A 22,500-nucleotide genomic window follows, 5' to 3' on the forward strand; every position below is an offset into this window, starting at 1 on the left:
ATTTACAAGAAATTAAACATGCCATTTCAAAGGGTTTTCATCCATCGTTAAATCGTTCTCACCCTCTTAACATCCCTTGCTCGGGTATTGCTTTCTTTGGTACTTTGAATTTTGGGGTCCGGATAGGAGGATATCTGCCAGCGCACTGAGCTTCATGGTTTTCGCACTAGTTTGGAATAGAGCATTCTAATGTGCTACATTCACTAAACAACTAAACAACCTGACTTCCTATTATGGGAATATTTTCTTTAAAAAAAGCATCAACAAGGGAGCATAGAACATGTTAAATTCCTCGAAAATTAGTCATGCCAAAAAACGGAAGCAGCATATCATCGTTCTCTATCGGAATACGTTTGCATTGCTTTCAAAGCAAGCGCACTCTTCTTTCAAAGATTTTAAGCCATGGAATGTCAGACAACAGTTTCCATATTCAGAAAAATTGCGAAAAATTGTTCATTATGATACATGCAGAGTACTTGCTATCTATTAAAAGCTTTGAAGCGTACAAATGGAATACCAAAAGCATTTTACAGCCGCTATTTCGTTCAAATAGACTAAGTGCGAATACTCCAAGAAAACAAAAAAGGGTGACAGAATTTAGATCAGCTAATAGCTGAAAATGCATTAACAAGGAAGCATAGAACATGTTGAATTCCTGCAAAAAACTGTCCTGCCAAAAAACGGATGCAGCATATCATCGCTCTCTATCGAAATACACTGGCATTGCTTTCAAAGCAGGCGTACTCTTAAGCCACGCAATGTGAGACAACAGTTTCCATATTCGGAAAAATTGCGAAAATTTGTTCACTATGCAGAGTATTTGCTATCTATTGAATGCTTTGAAACGTATAAATGGAATGCAAGTGACCTACAACTCCTTGCAAAATACAAGAGACCCAAACGATCTGCGGTTAAAAATCTGCGTCAAACGAGACGAGTGCAACAAGGCTATGAAGAAAATCAAAGAACTCAACGAATGCGAAGAAGACAAAGATATCGCATAGTCTTATTGACGATAAGAAAGCCTCATTGATGATGTTAGCTAGGCCGATTTGGTCAATACTCTCATGCAGATGTTGTAGCGATTTCAACGTGTAACGCCCACTAAGCTTTTTCACTTCTTCCACCACTCAGATGGTTTACATTTCTTCAGATGTTCCACCTTTACTTGGTAATAATTTGCGCGGCAATCTTTCGCTTGCGATTAACCCGATTTCTCAACTCACGAAACATTTGGTCGTCACCACACGATAAGCACTTTCCCGCTTTTGTAACAAGTTTTTCAAGGATGATGTTATCAAAGGTGTTTCGGTTGAATGAACTTTGCGCGTGCGCATAGGCATAACATGGTCAAGACCAGACTTAATGATTTGTTCCAAAAACGAGTTTTTGCCTTCACAACTGTCTGCGGAGTTGAGTATAGTATCCAAATCCACTGATTCTAGATAATGCCTCGACTGAATAGTGGTTGTAGAGCTATTGGACTTTATCCTCCCCTTCGGTTGAACGTCTATAGACATGTGGTCCGAAAGGCCAAGTGGAGGGCGTTGGGTTGGAGTTTCGTAGTGATCTTGAAGGTTGGTGAGGACTAAATCGAGCGTTCTTTCTCCTCGCGTCGGAAAATTCACTATTTGCTTTAAATGTTAGTTGTTTCTAAGTCGTGTGGTTTGTAGCCTGTTAAAGTCTCCCACTAAACAAAGGCCACAGTTGGAATACCGTGTTTCGATAGATGACAAAAACCTCTCTAAATACTCTAAAAAAGCAGAGTCATTTGCGCTTGGCGGGTGATAGAACGCCCCAAGAAGAATAGAGCTGTATCCCCTTGGGAGACGAGTAGGACTAATTTGAATCCATAATGCCTCGAAAGAAGGGTCTTCTAAATCGCCTACCATTGTAAACTTTATCGTATTCTTGATATAGACACACACACCGCCATGTTCTGTCTCTGTTCTGTCCCTGCAGATGATATTGTAGCTCTCCAGCGCAACCACATTGTCATGAATGTGGATTTTTTAAAGCCACGACTCCGTAATACAACTTACATGATCTAAATTAGCATACTTGACAGCATGGCGCAGTTCATCCACTTTGGGAGCCAAGGACATGATATTCGAGACAAATAAAGATGGTACATAAGCCGTCGGTGAGCCCATCCTTTTTCCTTTTGTAGGGGCTGGAGTAATTTGTATACAATTCGCAGGATTGTGGCCGCGTAACGGAGCTGACAACCAAGGACGGCCGCTAACTTTCCGCGTTGAAATAATAGCAATCTGTTTGATGGAGACTCTCTCTCTCTCTCTCTCTCTCTTACGAGGCGACCCGCACGTTTCCCACGGTAAGAAGGCCATAAGGTGTTTAGAAAGATTTTACGAAAGCTTGTAAGGCGGTTGAAGGCCATTAGCACGAGCATTAAAAGGGAGTTAGACGGAGCTCAAAAATATGCAGCCATGCGAGGCACAATAACACTACAGTATACAATGGCCTGAGAGTGTCAACTATTCCTGTTCATTCTGCGCTCCTGGACATTGGTATGGAAGTGTCAGCAAAATCTGTTCAAGAATATATGAGAGGAAAGGAAGACAGTGCAATTGCTCCTTTATGTACAACGCGTAAAAGACAGCTTCCTGCAAAGAAAAGTAGACAAGTTCAGTTTGAGCATTGTTTAGAGTCACCGGAATCCGAAATTTTGGAAGATGCCGTTCCCTCAATCCACGGCAGCGAACGTGTGGTCCGCCTACAAGTTACAAGTCCAATATTCTCATCGGATTTGAAAAACAGAGCCATCCCGGCTCTTACGAAAGCTGGTTTGGTGTTTGACGTCTTCGGGATAGAAAATATCAAAGTAGTGGAAAACCAGCAGTCAAATGGAAGAGCTTTGTCAAAGTGCCCCGTGGTCCTTGCATTAAACAAAATAGAGAGGGCCATGACAAAACTGGGCTACGCATTGCATTAAAGAGAGGTTTTTAAGAGAAATGAAGAGTCAATGTACATTTACGAACACGCTTGTTCCATCAAAAAGTTTATCTCGCTACTCAGGGGGCAAACAACGACAGATTAAAAGAGATTATCATTCCAAATTTCAACAAGCTTGAATCTATACTGGCAGACCCCGAGTACAAGACGTTTGCCAAGCAGCGGAAAATAAACTACGATCTCATCGAAGTGTCCAACAATTGGTGTTTCTGGTTAAGTCGAAGAGCATTTCTCCAGAACCCAATCCAAGAAATTTGAGTAGAAGGTCCGCCAGCATTTTTACACTACGCTCACACTAAAGAACCAGAGGCCAAGTACTTCCAACAAATTCTGCAAAACAGTTAAAGCCCGACTCACTGAGTGGCATACTTCTGCGAATATTACTTGCGCCTTCAAATGCCGGAATAAAGCAGCACATTGAAGAAAAAGGGATGTGCTTAATTGGGGAGCCAAACAGCGGTAAAACGAGCCTGTTCACACCAGTCACTCAGATAATTTCTGCCAGGTATTTGCTATTTCTTTTTGTAAATATTTTGTTTGTTTTTTTCAAGTGATTTATCAGTTACAAATTATATGACCAATTGAAAAGTGATTTTGGACTTTTGAAGTGGACGCTTCAGTTCTATTCCTTATTCCTCACCTAAAATGAGCATATGAAAAGGTAGAGTGTCCTCACGACGACAGTGCGTGAAGTTGATTGAAATTGCTTGTATTTTTCCGTCGACAGGTTTATCGCAATGATAGCCAAACAAAAAGCCTTCAACAAGAGTCTCGTTGACCAAAACACCCAAGTAATCTTTATGAATGAAGCACATGTGAAGCTTTTGTATCCAGATGATTGGAAAGTCTTGACCCAAGGGGGACTTACAGCACATGATAGGAAATACAAAATCTCTCGTCCACAAGAAATTCGGTGTCCCATGTTTATCACCTGTCAAACAGAAATGTATTTTGGTGAAGAACACAATACGGCCATGGATGCCCGTCTACGCAAATTCTATTTTAAGAGTCTGAACACTCCACCAGTCTCAGGAGTACAACAGTCATTGCGAGAGAGGGCAATGGACTGTATTGTTTGGGCAAGCAGAGTGGTACGCACTCCAGATAATGAGCTTGCCCCTCCAATGCCTGGATCAGGGGCAGAATCAAAACAATGGACCTGGATGACAGTGAAAGCGACCAAGAAGCACAAATCGAAGAGGGGCAACTCGTAGCAGCAGAGAAGAAGACGACCAAGAAAATTCAGATATTGAGTCGACGTGTTCTGACGGATGGGAGAAGAGACTTGAAAAAGATTTCTGAGCTTCGGGATCAACAGCCATGCAACAGTCTGAGACAAAGGCAACTGGGCCTCATGGAAGCTGGAATGAAGCGCGCCACGAAGGAGCGAGAAAATGAAGCGCGACAAGCTACGGAGCGAATTATTGCCGAGACAAGACAACATTGGATATCATTGGGAATGATTCGAGAGGAAGATGCTCACTTGTTGGAGACTGTTGAACCCCATACAATCCTAGAATTGAACGGTCAAGAGAAGAGTATTTCACCAAAAAGAAAGAAGAAGAACAGAGAAATGTGCAGGATAAAGCTTCCAAATACTACGAAAAAGGGTGGGTTTGGGCAAAGAAAAAAGAATTACGTGAGCTACAAGAACGAGAAGAAACTATTAGAGATTACGGCATCAAAAGAGCAGTACAGTACATGATTGGAGTTACCGTGGAAGCCCTCAAGTTGAACTTTAAAGCGAGATGAGTTACCTGGTCTTTCGAGACTGGTAATAATAGGAAGAAGAAAAAGAGCGATGAAGAGAAAGTGGTTTTCCAGAGAGCAGACCGAGAGAGTAAGCGTATGGCCCATTCGACGGACAAGAAAGCGACGATCAAGAGATTTTCTTTACGCCTTCTTCGTCCAAGACATCAACACCGAGAAGCACAAGCCAAACCGTCCAGAGAAGAAGATCTAGAAAACGGCCATCCCAAACAAGCACCCCAGTGCCCAAGAAAGGAAGAATGACAAACTTTTTTCAACCTAGCCAAAAATAAAGGACAAGTTTTGTGATCACAAGTCTTCAAAAATAGAAAGAAAAAATGACAATTCAATGTACACCAACTGAGTTCAGTTTGTTCGAATTGATAAAAACCAATGTTATGATAACTGGAATTACTGTATTTGCTTCCTCGATATCTTCGCAGAGAATTTGCTAAACTTTATATCATCAGGGCACATAGGAAACGGATAGTTGACAACGAAGGCTTTTTGGTTATTTGTATGATATTGACCGAGGATCAACTGAATTTCATCCGATAGAGGTTTAATGTGGGTATTAATATTCTGCCTTAAACTTTACTAGATTTTTCTATGGTTTACTACATTTTGATCGAAATTTTCTGATCACGCGATTTAAAAGAGAGTTCGGTTTTCGTCCTTTTTGAAAACGAAAGTCTGGATCTCCAACAACAGCTGTCCAATTTCCGAACCCATGGCGATCTAGTCCCATCTTCAAATATTTATCCTCTTCAGGTGTGAATAGTAGAATTTTCCTTCCTCTCAAAGAATCGGGCGTTTTTGAAGCATTCTGGCTTTTGAACTTAGTGGGCGTAATGAAAATGTTGTCTTCGTCGGGGATTAACCCATCGTTATTTTCTTCTTTTTCAGGCGAGGACACGGATTTGTCTCAAAGTCTTGATCGGAGATCCGTTTCTAACTCAGAACCCCTCTCGCCATAAAGTGATTCCAAATATTCGTGCGCCTTGGTCGCCACCTCTCAGGATCGTTGCTTTTGATAATGCACTCTTTGTCACTTAATTATTATTATTATTATTATTTTTGTCACCAGTTTGTAGATAGTTTTAGCCACTCGTCTTGTTCGTTATTGTGAGTGTTAACTACCTATTGTACGATTCCCTAGTGTATTATGTATTATCTAATTTAGTGTTATAGAACTTCTTTTAAGTGTTGTAATGTAGTCATCTACAAAAAAACATGTTTTGTCGTAATTTGAATAAATTAGTTTAACTATATATAGATGTAAAAGTCGTGGGCGTTGGTTGGTTGTTGAAGTGGCGCAAGGTTTGTTGACAAGAGGGAAAGTCAATTTTAGAAGAACGTGGAGGGCAGAAACACTCAAACAGTCAATGCTGAAAGTCTTTAGTAGACCCCAACCGTACATCAGGACAAAACCCCTTTGTGTACGGTGGAGGAACGAGCGAGGAGAATATTACTGTACGACCCTTTAGTGAGGAAAACGGAAAAGTTGAGCGCCGGAGTTGACAAAAGAGGAACAGGAAAAGTAAAGTACGAGAAAGATAGAAGGCGCCGGAGAGCAGAAACAGAAGCGGATCGAGAAGCAGTTTGTTTAAAGCTGCATTTCTGGCTGAGGTTTGTTGGTTTGTGGGTTAGTTGCTTTTTGGAGTGAAAGCGAAGAACTGAACTGTTCAATATTGTAAATATTCAAAGTAAAGTATTTAGTTTATTTAGTGTTGTCATTTAAATATATATAAAGCATTAAGAAAATCTAAGTAAGATTAGTTAATTTAGAGATTGTCGCTGTAATAACTGTTATACTTGTTGTTAACTTATATCTTTAATTAAAAGTCGTACGCGTTATCTTAAAATTTATGCTGTTACGGGTTTGTGGGAAGGGGTGGGTGGAGTGCGTTGTCTTACCCTTAGTTTTCTCCTGTTCTCTCCTCGCAATGTTGCGAGACCCAGGGGATCGCGAACCGTCACACTCTTGCCGCAACGGAAATATGCTTCTGATTCTCGGAGACCGTGCAGTGCGCTGTACTACTAAGTTTCTTGGAGCTGGCCGTCTTCTCCACTATTTGTCGGTAACGAGTAGGGTGGACGTATTTTCCGATCTCGTCAAACAACAATTTGCTCATCAGCTCGCCAATTTTGCATGTTGTGTTGGCCGCCATTTCTTGTGACTAAGACGTAGTTACAAGTTGGTTTTAGGTTAGGGCGAATGTGGTCGATGTAGCCATCTAATACCTGCATGCTAGTGTCGGTAAGGAAAAGAGAGTCAAAGCCATATTTTCCAGCTGTTTTAAACATTTTCTGATCGACAAATCCACCGTTGTTCTTTGCTGAGCGCACCATTTCAACAGTTAAATTCTGGTAGGTCATTGGGCGTGAGCCTTTAACCTTGATAAACAGATATACCGCGAGAAATTTTGTTACAAAGGACAACTCCAGTAAAGATACTGTACCCGGTTTATCCTTGCATGCTTCTCGTAGCGTGGCAAGTAGCGCTTAACAACCTCCAGAAGCTCTTCTAGTGTCGCTCAATGTCCCTTGGATTCTAAGGTGTCGATGTCGAGTTCATTTGTTCATTGCAATCGCATCATATTTAAAACTGTTTTACGGACTTTTTTCAGATAGGGTTCTGTAGAGGACAACCCCCTCAACACAGCCTCGGATGCCCCGTTTACGTTTGTGAAATCTATATCAGTTCGGAAATGGCGTCCAAATAACCAACGCGTCCCGGGTGCCCAAGTTTCCATTCGTCCTGCATTGTATCAACAAATTTGAAGAGTAGCTTAAGTGAACACAAACTAAAGTCAATTATATATTTCCAGGGAAAGTTCTTCTTCGTCCTTGCGACAGAATTTGAGAAACTTAAGGCATTTGCTAACGATTTGTTGCGCTTGTCGGTCGCTCTTGCACCCTCCACCACTCCCTGTTAGCCAAGACAGAAGTTCTTCCACGATCACACTTGAGCGATCAAATATGTGGGCACAGATCTTGCTGTGTGGGTTGAACTTGTATTGTTTTCTTCCTTTTTGGGACTCGTTTCTCCTTGATTGGGGACGTGTTGGGGTTTTTCATCAAAATAAATGAACCAGCCGTGTTTCCTCTTAACGTGTTTTCCGCAACCTCTTTGAGATACGAATCCATCATGGTTACAATCTTTCACTGGACAATGAAACAAGCCATCTAAATCGTGTTCTTCCAAGTGAAGCCTCTTCGGTTTTGGAAATGCACTTGGAATTTTTGACCAATCTGTCTCTGTACTTCTTCGTTTGCTCATCTCGAATCTGGAAATCAACGTTTACTTACCCGCGACTTCAAATTTTAAGCATTTTTCTTGGCGGTTTGCAGATCAATCAGTTGGGATTTTTGCGTTACCTGCCTCAACTTGCCTATTTTCGAATGCTTCTTTTCTTCCCGACATTGAAAACAAAACCAGGAAACAATAAATCTTGGACACCTTGCTAATTGTTCAGAATAAAGTAATGTATCATTAACGCGAAATATCCGATTTATTCAAATTCGCCCAGGCCTACCTAAACACGCCAGATAACTAGTAACCAGGCACAAAAACAGAAAAAAGAAAACGTTTAAGAATCTTCATATAAAATCGGAACTTCTCGTGGCCTATGAGGGAACCGTGTTCCTAATCAACGTATAAAGGACCAGTATGATTCTGGACAATGGTGTTCTTTTGTAACACTAATGGGAACTGATAGCAGTTAGGTAGGAACGATCGCAAAGCAGAACAGGCTTTATCGACACAGCTGTTCCTTTTTGTCAAGGACAATTCGATTTTATGTTAAATAACAGGAACAATGAGTTCTTCTTTGATTTAAGGAAATGATTAAAACGGAACAACTGTTCTCTTTTGTTGTGAAAGAGACCAAAATGAAAAACGGACCGCACAAAAAGGACCTATTGTTCCTTACGAGACAAAAACGGAACATGGAGTTCCTTTTCATAAACTTATAGAAACTTTGAGTTCCAAATTGCTACGACGAGGAACTTTTGTTCCCAATTAAGCAGATTTGGGTTGTTAAGAACAAATTTCAACGAGGAACAAAAGTTCCGTTAAGTGCTCAGTTCACTTGTTCCCATGTTACTAGTCATGTTGATTACAGGAACAAAAGCAAAAACGCGCGGAGCACTTGCCTTTTCAAAAAAGTATCTTAACTCGGTTTGAAGGCATTGAAATCATGCGAGCAAAGTAAGTTCATTTACATGTTATCTTCAAGACACCTACGACAAGATATCGGGCAAATATAAGTTATATGAGGCCAAATTTTTGGGTGTCATTAATTGTGGAAAACGTATATGATCATGCAGGATGATTAAAGAACAAAGGTTTTCCAAAACACGCGGTTGGCAGTTTCAAACGGTTCCCTGCTTACAGCAGTTCAGAGAAGATTCTACTACGCAGCAGCCTCTCTTTCACTTTGGCATATCGATGGTAATCATCATAAACTGATCGAGTGCGATTTAGCTTTCTGCCGTTCCACAAACGTTAAAGTATTCTTAACTGTACATGTGAATTCTTGAAAAAAAAAAGACCTCCAAATAAGCTTTCCAAAAAAGTGATATCTGTCTGAAAATGTCGATATTTTGTTGGTACTGCTGTAACCTTGGCCGACAAGATTTTCGGTTTAGGTCAACTCTGGACACGTTAAGTTTATCGACCCTTCCACTTTGATTTTTCGAGCTGATGGATTATGTATCCTAAAGTACACTTGCCGAGGGGCAAGAAATCAGGAGAATTAGTAGCCTTCTTTTAGCCGCACCCTCCCCCCGAAGGAAAAACGTTGGGAGTTTATGATTACCATCGATGTGCCAAAGCGAAAAAGGAGCTGCCACGTTGTAGAATCTTCTCTGAACTTCCATGTGCTGTAGAGCTCGCGTAAGAATACCTTCAGGAAAGACTGGTTCAGTTCATGCTATCTTGAATGTGATTCCACGTGCACATGCACCAAAATCATAGTTTTGCAATCAGTTACTTACAGTGAAGCCACATTCTAGATACAGTTCCAACTGCTCCCTACAAAAGCTATAGTTGGTCTTCCTCTGCACCCTGATCGAATAGAGAAGTGAACGTTCGGAATCGCAATCTGCTGAGCCCGGTAATTCATTTTTTCCTGAAAAACTGACTGCTTGACGAAAATCATATCGTTCGGGAAGAAGAACAATGCACTTGCTCTTGAGAGCAGGTTTAAAACCCTGTCCATGTGTCTGCACAGAAAGTCTGATTCAGTACCATCTTCATCTTTTAACATCTCTTCACTTAAAGGGATAATTATGTGATGATTGGCTGAGAGTACGTCAATTAATCCTAAACGGAGTGCAGAAAATGAAATTAGAGAAGACAGTTGAAATAAATGCAATAAAGGTGAAATTTGTGCATATGATTCAAAAGTAATCGCATGATTTTTCTCGAGCAATAGGCCAATTCCGAGTTCATGTCTGCCTCCTCTTCAAAGCAAGTCTAAGTGCCAAGTTTTTGTTATGAAAATTAGTTTTCATTCATATGTAAAGTAGAACTAATTACCATCACAAAAACTTCGCACTTAGACTCGCTTTGAAGAGGAGGCAGACATGAACTAGGAAATATGTCTATTTGAAATAATGGACTATGCAATAATTATCTGGATGGAGGTGGGGGGAGGTGGTTCTAAATCTAATGGGGGGCTAAAGTTAAATTATGGTGTAGGGTAGGGGAGGAGCTAGATGTCAATTTTTTTAAACATAGAGGGGAGGTTACCAGTAATGTTTATGTGGTACATAATTTATTCGAACTCAACTCCTTTGTTATTGAATGACTTCTAAGAATATCAAGAACAGTACATAGAACCTGTTATAATACAAAATAACTTTGAAATGATGCATAATCTGCAAACTGAATAGCCTGTGTTATTGAAAGCTTCTTTAAAAAATTTCAAGAACAAACATGTCACAACTTATCTGTAGTTTGCTATAAATCTCAAACAAGCAAAGCAAACGTAACATTTTTAAACATTACAATTTGGAATCGCTTAAATAAGCTGGTCAAAATAAAGCAAATTATATTGGTTACCGGAAAAAAACATTTTTTGAAGTAATTTTCCGACCTTCATATTTTCTCCTTCAACTTAATTATGTTGAAAATATCAGCGGAAAAACCACTTAAAGACTATTTGCCACTTACCGTGGACTATAACATTCCGCCATGATCGAGCTACTTATCTTTGGTACATCTCATTGCACGAATTTCCATGAAGTGACAAATTATTTCGTCACCCCGCACGGCTCACTTCGCTACAGTGATTTAAATATGTATCAGACATCAGCAACTCTACATTTAATCTCCTTTTTCTGAACAAATACTCGAAGTTTGTTCTGGCTTTGAGAGAGCGGAAAAAAAATTTCAATTATCACGTATTTGCATGTCCGTTAAATCAGTTACTCGAAAAAAAGACTCCACTGCGACCGTTGGTCAAATTAAGTAAATAAAATCTACACACAAACCTGCCCACTTTACCGTAAAATCAGCAAAAAACATTGATTGCTGGATCGCAAAAGAGGGTCGTGGATGACTGATCGCATTTCATAATAAACAATCCGTGGTGCATCAAGGGCCGTGGTAAGTAAATTAAAGCATGAGTTAATGACTCAGAATTCACGATCTGCGATGGAATTAAGCCCATAAGTTTACGGTATTGGCTCTTGTTAGAATAGTCTGATGGGCCAAGGCCAAATCCACAGAACGATTCGAGAGAGATCGACTGCTATGGGTTATGCACAAAGGAACTACATTCGCCACCGGATACCGGATACCGGATACCGGATACCGGATATCGGATACCCGACATCCGCTAGCCAACAGGTTTTGATTGGCTAGCAGAGAATATAATGCTTTGATTGGATGATAAATGAAAGATTTCCACTAAAATATCAGTGCACAAATTGATTAAGGAGAAAGATCATGAGTTTGATTTCTCGACTTGGATTTATTGGCGGAGGAAAGGCTGCTCAGGCTCTTGCCAAAGGATTCTTGTCGGCCGGTGTAGTGAGCGCAAATGAAATTTACGCCAGCGCTCCTTCAGAGAGAGATTTAAGGCAGTTTCAAGCTATGGGATGCAATGTCACAAGTGACAATAAGTTGCTTATGAAGGAAGCTAAGCTCGTTTTCCTTGCCATTAAACCTAAAGTTTTCCCAGAAGTATTCAAGGAAATCTCTCCAACAATGACGAGAAATCATTTAGTAGCTTCTATAGCCGCGGGAGTCACACTCGATTATATGCAAAAGTCCTTACCCGGTAGAAGCCGTACTGTTCGGATGATGTTGAACACTCCTGTACAATTTCGAGAGGGAGTGACTGCGGTGACCTTTGGAAAATTTGCAAGCGAAGAAGATTATTCTTTGATCCATGAACTAATGTCTTCAGTTGGGTATTGCTTTGATGTGGAAGAAGAATTAATGGATGTAATGACCGCTTTGACTGGTGGCGGCCCCGCGTACGTGTACCTTGCTATTGAAGCACTCGCAGATGGTGCTGTGAGGGTAGGATTAAATCGACAAGAAGCCATGAAATTAGCTGCCAAGACGGCTGCTGGGGCTGCTAAGATGGTTTTAGAAAGTGGGCAGCATCCTGGAGAACTAAAAGACGCTGTGTGTTCGGCTGGGGGCTCGACAATTGCCGGTATTCAGGCACTCGACGAATCCACTTTTCGAGGATCTTTGATCAAAGCTGTTTGCGCTGCCACGGACAGACTGTGTTCAATGAAAAATTGAAAAATACAGGGTGCCAAGCACAGTAAAGAGCAAAATAAATAGGAAAGTAGGACGTTTTACCATCTTATACAAAATAGGGAAAACGTATGATACCCCATGTAGCCCCTAAACATTAAAAAAGAGGAGCCCCTCTACACTCTGAAAGCTTCCAAGGCTCACTGTTTTGAAAGGACAATACACTTCAAACAGCAACCTCTTGGTTTACATTATAATAGATTCTGGGTGAAAATGCCTTAAAACAAAGAGTCAGCCCAGCAGAAACTGATATGACTCACAGCTGTGATAACTCCTAATGATTTGAGTATATTGACATCAGAATTGTGTTATCATAAAAGAGAAAATTGGATGTTCTTCTTGAAAAACAGAAGAAAATAGGAAGAAATTAGAATAAGGAAAAATAGGAACTTGACACCTAAAAGTAATAAAAAATAAAAAATGCAATGTAAATTTGGGCTAAATTGCTCTGACAACCGACAACATACGTAGACAATGAAATGATACGGGTCCAAAACATGTAGCTGTTACTGAGTTATGTGAAAGAATCGTACAACACTTGATTCATAGTAAAGTTGTACAATTCTCAAAACAGAATAGTACTGCGGGACTGAATCTACATTTTGGCCAAAACTTGTATCAAGAGAGGGTATAAAAAATGCAGGGAGGCCGTTACGCACAATCTCAAGGTCATTAAGAAAAGTATTGAAAAGGTGTGGTCCACTAACGCTACCTGGCTTTGCGTCGAACCCTTATTTACAGCTTTGCAAATAGTTGTAATAGTTGCCAGAAAAAATACATTGTCGTCTTACGATAAAAACTTGTCATACAAGTTTACAAGATAAGCTGATAAAGGTAATTGTTTATTAAGCTTAGCGGACAATAGGTAATGTGTATGACAGAGTTAAAGACCTTAGAAAAATCCATAGTGAAAAGTCTAACACCTTTACAATTTGATCAAAAATAAGACACAAACAGCAGTGATAAACATATCAAGTCATAATCAAAATGAACAAGTTCAATATGTTTATCACTACTGTTTGTGTCTTATTTTTGATCAAACTACGATGGCCCAAGAACAAAAGTACCTTTACAATTACTGTCATCTAAGTATTTGCAGATTTGATGCTGAATAGTTAGAAGCGCAGATGTGCCGTAGATTAGAGCTCAGGTTATCTCCTATAACGCGTCTAACATGACCGTTATAGAGTGCCCTTTCAAGAACTCTATCCATGACTGGGGTAACACTGATCAGACTGATACCACGAAAATCACCGTTCTCTCTTGGTTCTTACCTAGAATCTTTTAGAGAGAGAAAACGTTCAAAATTCAAATATATTTCATGTTGCCATGCGTCTGTTCAGTAATAGATCACAGAAGACGTCAAAATGTGGTAAGACCTTTAGTGACACACTCGGCTATCGCCAGTTTGTGCCTACCGCATTTTGACGTCATCCTTGACCTTACTCTGAACAGACGCACGGCCACTTGGAATATCACCCGGGACTTTGCTAAGTACGAAAGAAGCGTGAGGGTCGCACGAGATCGAGTGGGTTTTCTTGAGTGCTTAGGCGAACCTCCCAAGTTCAACTATAACTCGATAGTACTCCCTGAACCGTTTACCATTGGTTTTATACCATAACCAAAACATATTGTGACACCCTGAGCTACCACCACTGCGCCAGCACTCGTTTCTCACCAATTTGGCCCGGGTTGAGTTTGTTTATTCTCTTCTCTTTTCCGAGAGGTTTCTACCCGGGTACTCAGGTTTTCCCCTCTCCTCAAAAACTAGCAAAAACTTGAATTGCGTTAATTGTTATGTCCCCAATTAGTGCTCCAGCGTTAGAACGACTAGACACTTAAGTAAACTTCCTTTCCTTTTTCCTTTTCCTTTGCCTTCTTTGAATGCCTCTCGCTCATTAACTGGTCGACTGGGTTTCACCTACAATAGTAGACAATTTTTTATGCAAGGGCCAGCTGAACAAAGTAGAAGTGCCGGATCTTGGGAGATCTAATCAGCAAATAATTTGTAGACTTAAAACAAAATAACAATGCGGGGCTGGTTGTACGGCTGTGAGGATGTATATATATATTTATTGTTTTACGTTTTGTTTTCACTTAGGGTGGCAAAGCCATGTGCTCCGTTTCGTAATAATTAACAATTTCGGGTGACGGTATCACTACAAGACAAGTTAGACAATCGCTTTGCCGGTGGCTCGGGTAAAATACCCGCTAACGGCTGAAAACATGAAATTTCGAAGTTTTCTTTTTTCATAAAGCTGCGAAGAAATTTCAGCAATTTCAGCGGTAGACTTGTCGGTCATGAACCGCGGTCGCGTCAGTGTTTTCGTCATAATCATTCACCCATGGGCAAATAGTAAATGGGTAATTGTCTAAACATTTGTTATGTTATAATTGATGATTAGCACTTGATAGGGAATGAAAGAATCCTTGTTCTTTAACAACTTACTTTGACAAATCAGGGGAGATGGAGGGTATTGCTCAGGGGACGTTGTGAACGTCAACTTTTTCTAAAGAAATCTTGAAAATGAGCTGGCCAAAATAATGCAAATGATATTGGATACTTGGAAAAGGATTTCTTGAGATGATTTTTCTTCAAATTATATTGGAATCCGCAGCAAATATAAGAAATATCAGCGATAACTTCTTGTGATATGACCGTATACCGACCGTATACCTAATATCGGATATCCGACATCCGCTAGTCAACTCACTATGTGTGACCAGCTTGTGTGACCTTTGTGTCTTATGCAGTTTTTGATTGGCTACAATAGCACAAAAAACAATGTTCTGATTGGAGGATAAATGGAAGATTTTCATTGAAATACGTCGTTGCACAAAAAATGATCGAAGAAAAAGACCATGAGTTTGATTTCTCGACTTGGATTTATTGGCGGAGGAAAGGCGGCTCAAGTTCTTGCCAAAGGATTTTTGTCGGCCGGCGTAGTGAGCGCAAATGAAATTTACGCCAGCGCTCCTTCAGAGAGGGATTTAAAGCAGTTCCAAGTTATGGGATGCAATGTCACAAGTGACAATAAGTTGGTTATGAAGGAATCTAACTTAGTTTTCCTTGCCATCAAGGCGAAAGTTTTCCCAGAAGTATTCAAGGAAATTTCTCCATCAGTGACGAGAAATCATTTAGTAGCTTCTATAGCCGCGGGAGTCACACTCGATTATATGCAAAAGTCCCTACCCGGTAGAAGCCGTACTGTTCGGATGATGTTAAACACTCCTGTACAATTTCGAGAGGGAGTTACTGCGGTGACCTTTGGAAAATTTGCAAGCGAAGAAGATTATTCTTTGATTCATCTACTAATGTCTTCAGTTGGGTATTGCTTTGATGTGGAAGAAGAATTAATGGATGTAATGACCGCTTTGACTGGTGGCGGCCCCGCGTACGTGTACCTTGCTATTGAAGCACTCGCAGATGGTGCTGTGAGGGTAGGATTAAATCGACAAGAAGCCATGAAATTAGCTGCCAAGACGGCTGCTGGGGCTGCTAAGATGGTTTTAGAAAGTGGGCAGCATCCTGGAGAACTAAAAGACGCTGTATGTTCGGCTGGGGGCTCGACAATTGCCGGTATACAGGCACTCGAGGAATCCGCTTTTCGAGGATCTTTGATCAAAGCTGTCTGGGCTGCCACGGAGAGAGCCAAAGCACTTGGAAACAACGGCACGCGCTGATTTTAATGGCAGAGGAAGAGTTCCGATTATATCAAAGAAATGATAAATTCTTACCATGTAACTTTGGTCAGAATTTAGTCTGATAAATATGGTTGATCTTGAAAAAAATGTCTGGAGATTCTTCAAGGACCGCAGAAATGCCACGTGGATTTATGTTATATTTGAAAACGAAGTTGCGTCAGAAAAGGCGCGAATTTTTACGCCAGGTGATAAAATACCATATCGACTTTCATGGTGGATTCGTTCAGAAGAAAAGATTTATTTAATATTTCAGACTAGAAAAGCAAGTGCTTTTCCCTTTTATACTTGAAACAAAGTAATATCATTTCTTGTCTTATATTTAAAGAAATGCAATGAGAGTTGACATTATTACGAAAAAAAAAGGACACAAACTGATATTTAAGCTGAGCATATTAGTTTTCAAATGAAAAAAAAAAGGAACAAAACTGAGATGTTTACAAAATATCAAACTCTGTCAGAGTTTTTATTTTTGTTGATAAATTTTACAAATCCACAGAATTTCTTGATACTTGTATGCAATAACTAATATTATTATATGCTTGCATTACAGTGAAAAATAAGATATCATGAGACTTTAAATGCACTAGCATCCAGTCCCAGCTGTTGGAAACAAAATAATGTTGTTTGTTAGAAATCAATTGAACTGAGGGCAAGAGAGAACCATTCACAGGCAAGCAGTCGCTAAAAATGGCTACCAAATTAAAGCTGGGTCTTTTGTATGGATGGGAGTGTTTGCGTTAAAATATTAGTAGTACCAAAAACAACAATAATTCCAGTAAAGTCAAATAACATAATTATTACACTGTAATACTTCAAAATAAAAACAGTTAGCACCAGTTATCACTAAGGACTGCAGTTAAAGTCACTTTTCAAAATAATTCACAACGAATAATAATCTCCCTAAATTAATTTTTCCACTTTCACCGCCTTGTACAATAAAAGCTGTATGGTTCGTGCCACAGGCAAATTTAGAGGGGGAATGAAAACTGGTGTTTTTTAAAAATGGTTATTTGGCTGCCTGGACATTATTTTAGTTCATGCTTACATTATGGCGTGTAGTATAGCAGGTACAGTTTGTATTGCCAGATATATTCTTAATTTGTCAGAACTAGGCATTAAATAAATGGTTATTAAGTTTCATCACCAATAATATTATTATTGTCTACCATGAAGTATTAGGTACTGGGTACAACAGTTTGTTTCATAGGTGTGAAAAATAACATGTTAAACATGTTACGGTTTAATACTCAAAGCATAAAGATAAAATGACAGCTCTTTACAACCTCTGATTTCTTTGAACTAGTTTAGGATGCAGCTCTCTATTGTGTTTAGCATTAGGCTCCAATGTTTCTGTTGTATATTTTTGTGGCTGTTTTTTTTTTTCTGAACCAATCAAAAAAGATGTTGTAATAGCTTTGAAGTGACCCAAAACAAGCAATATCATATGAGCACCATTTAGTATCCATGACACAAACATTTTTCAGATAGGTCTCTGAATGACTGTGAAAATTCAAGAGCCATGAACACTTTGATTTGATTTCCTATTGTGCAGCTACCAATCAGAAGTGACATAAAACCACAAACTAATAATTACTGATCTGGTTGCGGTTCAGTTTTCTTGCGCATGATTGGCAACATTTCATAAAATAATACTTCTAGTGTTCACGTTTTAAAATTTTCACAGTAATAATAATATTATTATTTCAGGGTTTGCACTACTCCTGGAAAACTCCTGGATTTTTGAAAATTCATTTTTGGCATCAACTATTTGTCTATTAATATGAGCAGTAGTATTAAAACAATATGTTTTGAATAGTATTTTTTCCCCCAAGAAAATGTACTTTGTTATTAAAAAGGCTGTCATGAGCTAAAACCAAATGACGAGGAATTAGATATTAAGAGAAACAAATGAGTAAGCTCTGAAAAAGTTTCTCTACATACACTTTGACTTCGAAAGTAACTTGTTCTAATGAAAAATTGATGTGAAATTTCCAACTTTGGGGTCTTGGATTTCTATTGTTTATACCCTAGAAAACGCCTGGAATTTTATAATCTCCTAGTAGTACAAACCCTGTTATTTGCAGTGTGGGCAGCTGTGGTGTCATCTATTGCGGGGTTAGACCCTCTGGTTTTTGGTGCAGTAAAGTCATTAAGCATAAAGTTAAGGCTACATTGACTTAAGAGTACTGAAATTTGTTTCCAGAAAATGTCCCTATGTTCTGAACAGTCTTATAGTTTAGGGCTAGGGTGACATCTTTCAGCATCATGTTTCTTTTTATTCAGGTCCAGCAATTTAAGTCAATTGGACTGTTAAACCTGAATGTATCTGGAGCAGTTTCTGGTCTATGGAGACAACGCTATGGCAGAGACAAGGATTGAACCAACCCATACATACTTTACAGTACTAATTTTGCTTAAGTTGACAAGGAAAACCATTCCTCCTTCCCACAGTAACCACAAAATGTGACCTGGCATATTGAATTCACTTTAGTGACTGTACCTTTATATTTGGAAAGATATTAAAAAATGAGGAGGTCTTCATTTATCGTGTATTAATATCACAAAAATAACCAGATTTTCCTTGATTACTATGGTAGAGTTTATTTCATCAAACACAGTAATAAATTATTATTACAAAGCATGTCTTGATACTAAAAATACACATTGAGGAAGCCTGTGCAGCAATAGTAGGTAATACTGGGACTCTCCCCTGAGTTAAGGATGGTGCCTACTATTGTTATTGTGCAAACGTTCTGCACATCTCTAGATACTCAAGTTTCCTATTGGTGATGCTTACCAATACAGTGATATTTTTGTGCGGTTTAAAACTATCTGGAGAAAGAAGTAGATCTTAGTAAGTACTCTTGGTATCCAAAAAGAAAATGGGGGTAACCATGCATTTTTGAGTCATAATTAAGTTTCAATTTAAGAAAGAACACCATGCATTGCTTTGTATTTTAAAGCTTTTTCCAAATATTATTCATCAGTTACCTTTGAAAAATGCGTGGTTAGCCCCAATTTTCTTTTTGGGTTTCAATAACACTTGCTAAGATCGACATTTGCTGCATAATCATAAAGCGGGGCAAAAATACCTTTGAATTAGTAGGCACCTTCCTTAATAGCTAAAATAATAATGAAAGAAAATAATCTATTATATAAATTAATGCTAATGAAATACCAGGTGAGCTATCGTGTGAAAACATGATATCTTCACACATGAAATTAACATGTTATCACAATTGCAATATGGTTATACATGACAAATCGTGCCATTCTTCATTAGGACTACCAAAACTAATTTAAAGTGAAAAACTTAATGGTTTGGTATTTCATTGGCATTTCTATAATAAACAGAACATTACATTCATGACTACTTGGAGATACAAAATTTCTCTTTGAGTGTTGAAAAATATTTCACTTGTTCCCTGTTCTCACTCCTGAAATATTTTTATTTTTATGTTATCTTCACCTGGGCATGCTATCCCCTATAATTTTATGAAATTTGTAGTTGCACTACCATATCCAGTCTATTTGACTCCTGAAAGTGCTTCATATTAATAGACAGAAAATTCTAAAATTTAATGCAGGATTACAGTCACTCTGGCTATTTGGTTTAAACACTTAAAAATTGGTAAGCATTTTTTCATGTAGAAGGTAATAAATACAAGAAATGAAATTGTAAATAAAGACTTACCGTAAGTATTCCTAAAAAACATGTTAGGAATGTGTGGTTCCAGAAAATATCCATACCCCTCCCACGGAGGGTTACGGAAATTCCGAGGGGTAGAGGGGTCTGAAAGAGGCAAATTTCCGAAGGGGAGGGGGGTACATAAAGAGCCTTTTTCTCCAGAGGGTTTGAAATGCGATCGCATAAACACTTACGTACTTTTCCAATTGATTCTTCAAGGTAACCAAGAAAACTGGAAAATTCTATCCGTTGAAATAAACGTAAGATTCCTTGTCATATATTTTCCACTACTATTCCGCCGCCAGACGACACAGATAGCACTGAGAAACTCTCCTGAGCAGCACGTTCGACGTGAAGCAAAAAAAAAATTGCCGCCTTTTAACGATCTTTAAAGCTTGTTTTTAGCTTGAACGCATCTGTTGCTTTTTCAGATGGCATTATTTGTGCAGTCAGTTGATTGAGATCATTTGTTTATACTCATGTTATTCCCGTTCAGTACAAAATTCCCGCGAATTTCGATCCTTCGATAACCAGGTTATGAAATAGTTTCATCGTTATCCGTGTAGTTACGAGTTTGTAAATGTTAGCAAAGTCGATAATTTCAGTGCCATAATTTTGTCCTGACGTATTTGTAGCCGTCGACGGCGATGAGAGACAGCGAAGGTTTCATTTGGAAGTTTAGTTACCGGATTGAACTTGAAAGTATGTTTCACACATGAAAGTGAGACCAGTTGAAAAATCCTAAGGAATAAAAAATGTACTGTCATTTACAAACTACAGAGACAAAGCGTATAACTTTATTGAAGTGTTCTTGCTGAAAGACAAAAATTTAAGCGACATTTGATCAACAGGTGTTGAAAAAAACATGTTGCGTGACGGCTTATGATTCCCGCTGATAAGCGAAGTCAGTTCACAAAATAATGTAAACAGTATGGTTCACAAATTATACTACTGTGGATAAAAATTACACCCGCAACATAAAAAAATATCATAGAGATTAGCACTGAGGTATTTTCCCGAGTTTCGCTGTGACAGCAAAAATAACTCTGCAATAAATAGTTTCCTGTGTGTGCAACGTAATATATAATTTGATATGTTGTTTTGACTACGCATAAATTTAAACTTCGACTGGGTTACAAAACGTATACGATAGACTTAAAATAGCGCCAACTCTCAGTTCTTTTTTTTGATTTTTCGATGAATTTACTTCTTTTAATTGACAGAGAAAAGGTCAGCTAGTTGCCAGGACATTAAAGGGTTAAATAAGCTCAGTTGTTAGTTTGAACATTTCAAAGCGTCTGTGAATACATCTAGAATTTCCACAGTCGTTTTTGGGAGAATGAAATTTTTATTACAGCTCTTATTACAGTCTCCTTTTTTCCAAGGGGTATGGGGGACCAAGTGGAAAAATCATGGAAATTCCAGGGGGTGGGGGGAGTAACGTGAAGCCCTCTGGAACGGAAAATCCAGTGGGGTGGGGGGTCAAACTGGAAAAAACCCTCCGTGGGGGGGGGTATGGATATTTTCTGGAACCACACAATTAGTGAAACAATCACAATAATGGTCTATCAATAAACTTTACTGGGGAGACTACCAAATTAAACGAAATATTAAATATGATTGCTGGAAATTTACATTCATTGTTGTTGGATAGTGATCAGATTAGTCGTCGTAAATAATTATATAAGGTTCACTTTTCCCGGTTCTTAAATACAAGGCATTTTAAGAAATTCCTGGTCACAATGACAGTGCAGATCTTGTGGATCCACTCTAATGGAGTCTTGAAAACAGATCAACAACATTTCATTATGCAAGTTACTGTGACATACTCACAGTCACTGGCTAATACCAAAGTGGATATTTTACATTTTCTGAAACTGTCTTCCAAGTCAGAGGAGCAAATCATCGTTGAAACTAAACAGTCTAAAACATCATTAAATTTGTTTCCAGGGTCGTTTTGAAGTGCAGAGCCCACCTTTTCCAAATCTATGCATTGAGTTCCTAACAACAGATAATTTTTTGATGAATTCATACCAAGGATGTCATAATAAAATTTTATAACTATTAAACAAAATTTTAATTGCACATAAAAATAACTGTTACAGCAGGACTGCTATTACTCTTATTTTATAACATTACCGGTAATTAATAATATATTCTGTAATATGCAGCTAATTATTTGCATGTTAAAATGTCAATTGATATTTTTTCAAAAAGCCAAGGTTGGTGAAACATTTATAAGAATAAAAATCAGTGATATCAAAGTTGTTCATTGACATTTCAATGACTCCATGTCATCATTAGTGAGCCAATTACATCAAGTCTACGAGATATCTATATTACATGAAAGAAGTGCAAAAATATTAAGGTTTAGGTTCAGGTTAAATAAATCTACTGTCATGTAAAGAGTTAATTGGCACATTAACTTAAGCCTGTTGACTCCTAAACCACACCCACTGACGAGTACAATTGTCTGGCGTTGGACAGAGTAAAATCTTTGAAGTCAGAGCTCACTCCTAGGAGTGAATGCAATGGGTTCACTTATCATGCAAGCACAGTCTGTGTTAACAAAATTATTCTTGAAATTAAAAATTAAAAAAAC

General features: G+C 38.7%; 2 protein-coding genes and 2 pseudogenes across 2 annotated transcripts in view; 2 read left to right on the forward strand and 2 right to left on the reverse strand.

Moving 5' to 3' along the window:
• Nucleotides 1-5,329: 5,329 nt before the first annotated feature.
• Nucleotides 5,330-7,101, reverse strand: LOC138001312 (uncharacterized; annotated as a pseudogene).
• A 4,575-nt stretch (nt 7,102-11,676) lies between these two features.
• Nucleotides 11,677-13,362, forward strand: LOC137999239 (pyrroline-5-carboxylate reductase 1, mitochondrial-like). The gene has a single exon (XM_068845080.1). It carries the CDS (start codon nt 11,681-11,683, stop codon nt 12,488-12,490), a length of 810 nt encoding a protein of 269 aa, XP_068701181.1. The 5' UTR covers nt 11,677-11,680; the 3' UTR covers nt 12,491-13,362.
• Nucleotides 13,363-15,327: 1,965 nt separating this feature from the next.
• Nucleotides 15,328-17,360, forward strand: LOC138000756 (pyrroline-5-carboxylate reductase 1, mitochondrial pseudogene; annotated as a pseudogene).
• A 4,097-nt stretch (nt 17,361-21,457) lies between these two features.
• The window catches only part of LOC138000754 (mitochondrial ornithine transporter 1-like), an 11,420-nt gene continuing 10,377 nt past the window's right edge, over nt 21,458-22,500 (reverse strand). Inside the window, exon 5 of the mRNA XM_068847386.1 lies at nt 21,458-22,500. This exon is cut by the window's right edge and continues 1,811 nt beyond it. The gene's annotated coding sequence lies outside the window, so the exon portion shown is untranslated.

The sequence above is a fragment of the Montipora foliosa genome, chromosome 4 (assembly GCF_036669935.1).
Source record: "Montipora foliosa isolate CH-2021 chromosome 4, ASM3666993v2, whole genome shotgun sequence".
Taxonomy (NCBI): Eukaryota; Metazoa; Cnidaria; class Anthozoa; order Scleractinia; family Acroporidae; genus Montipora; species Montipora foliosa.

Bases quoted from the DNA above. Each gene is read 5' to 3' on its own strand.
- LOC137999239 (XM_068845080.1), top strand. From the start codon at position 11,681: ATGAGTTTGATTTCTCGACTTGGATTTATTGGCGGAGGAAAGGCTGCT.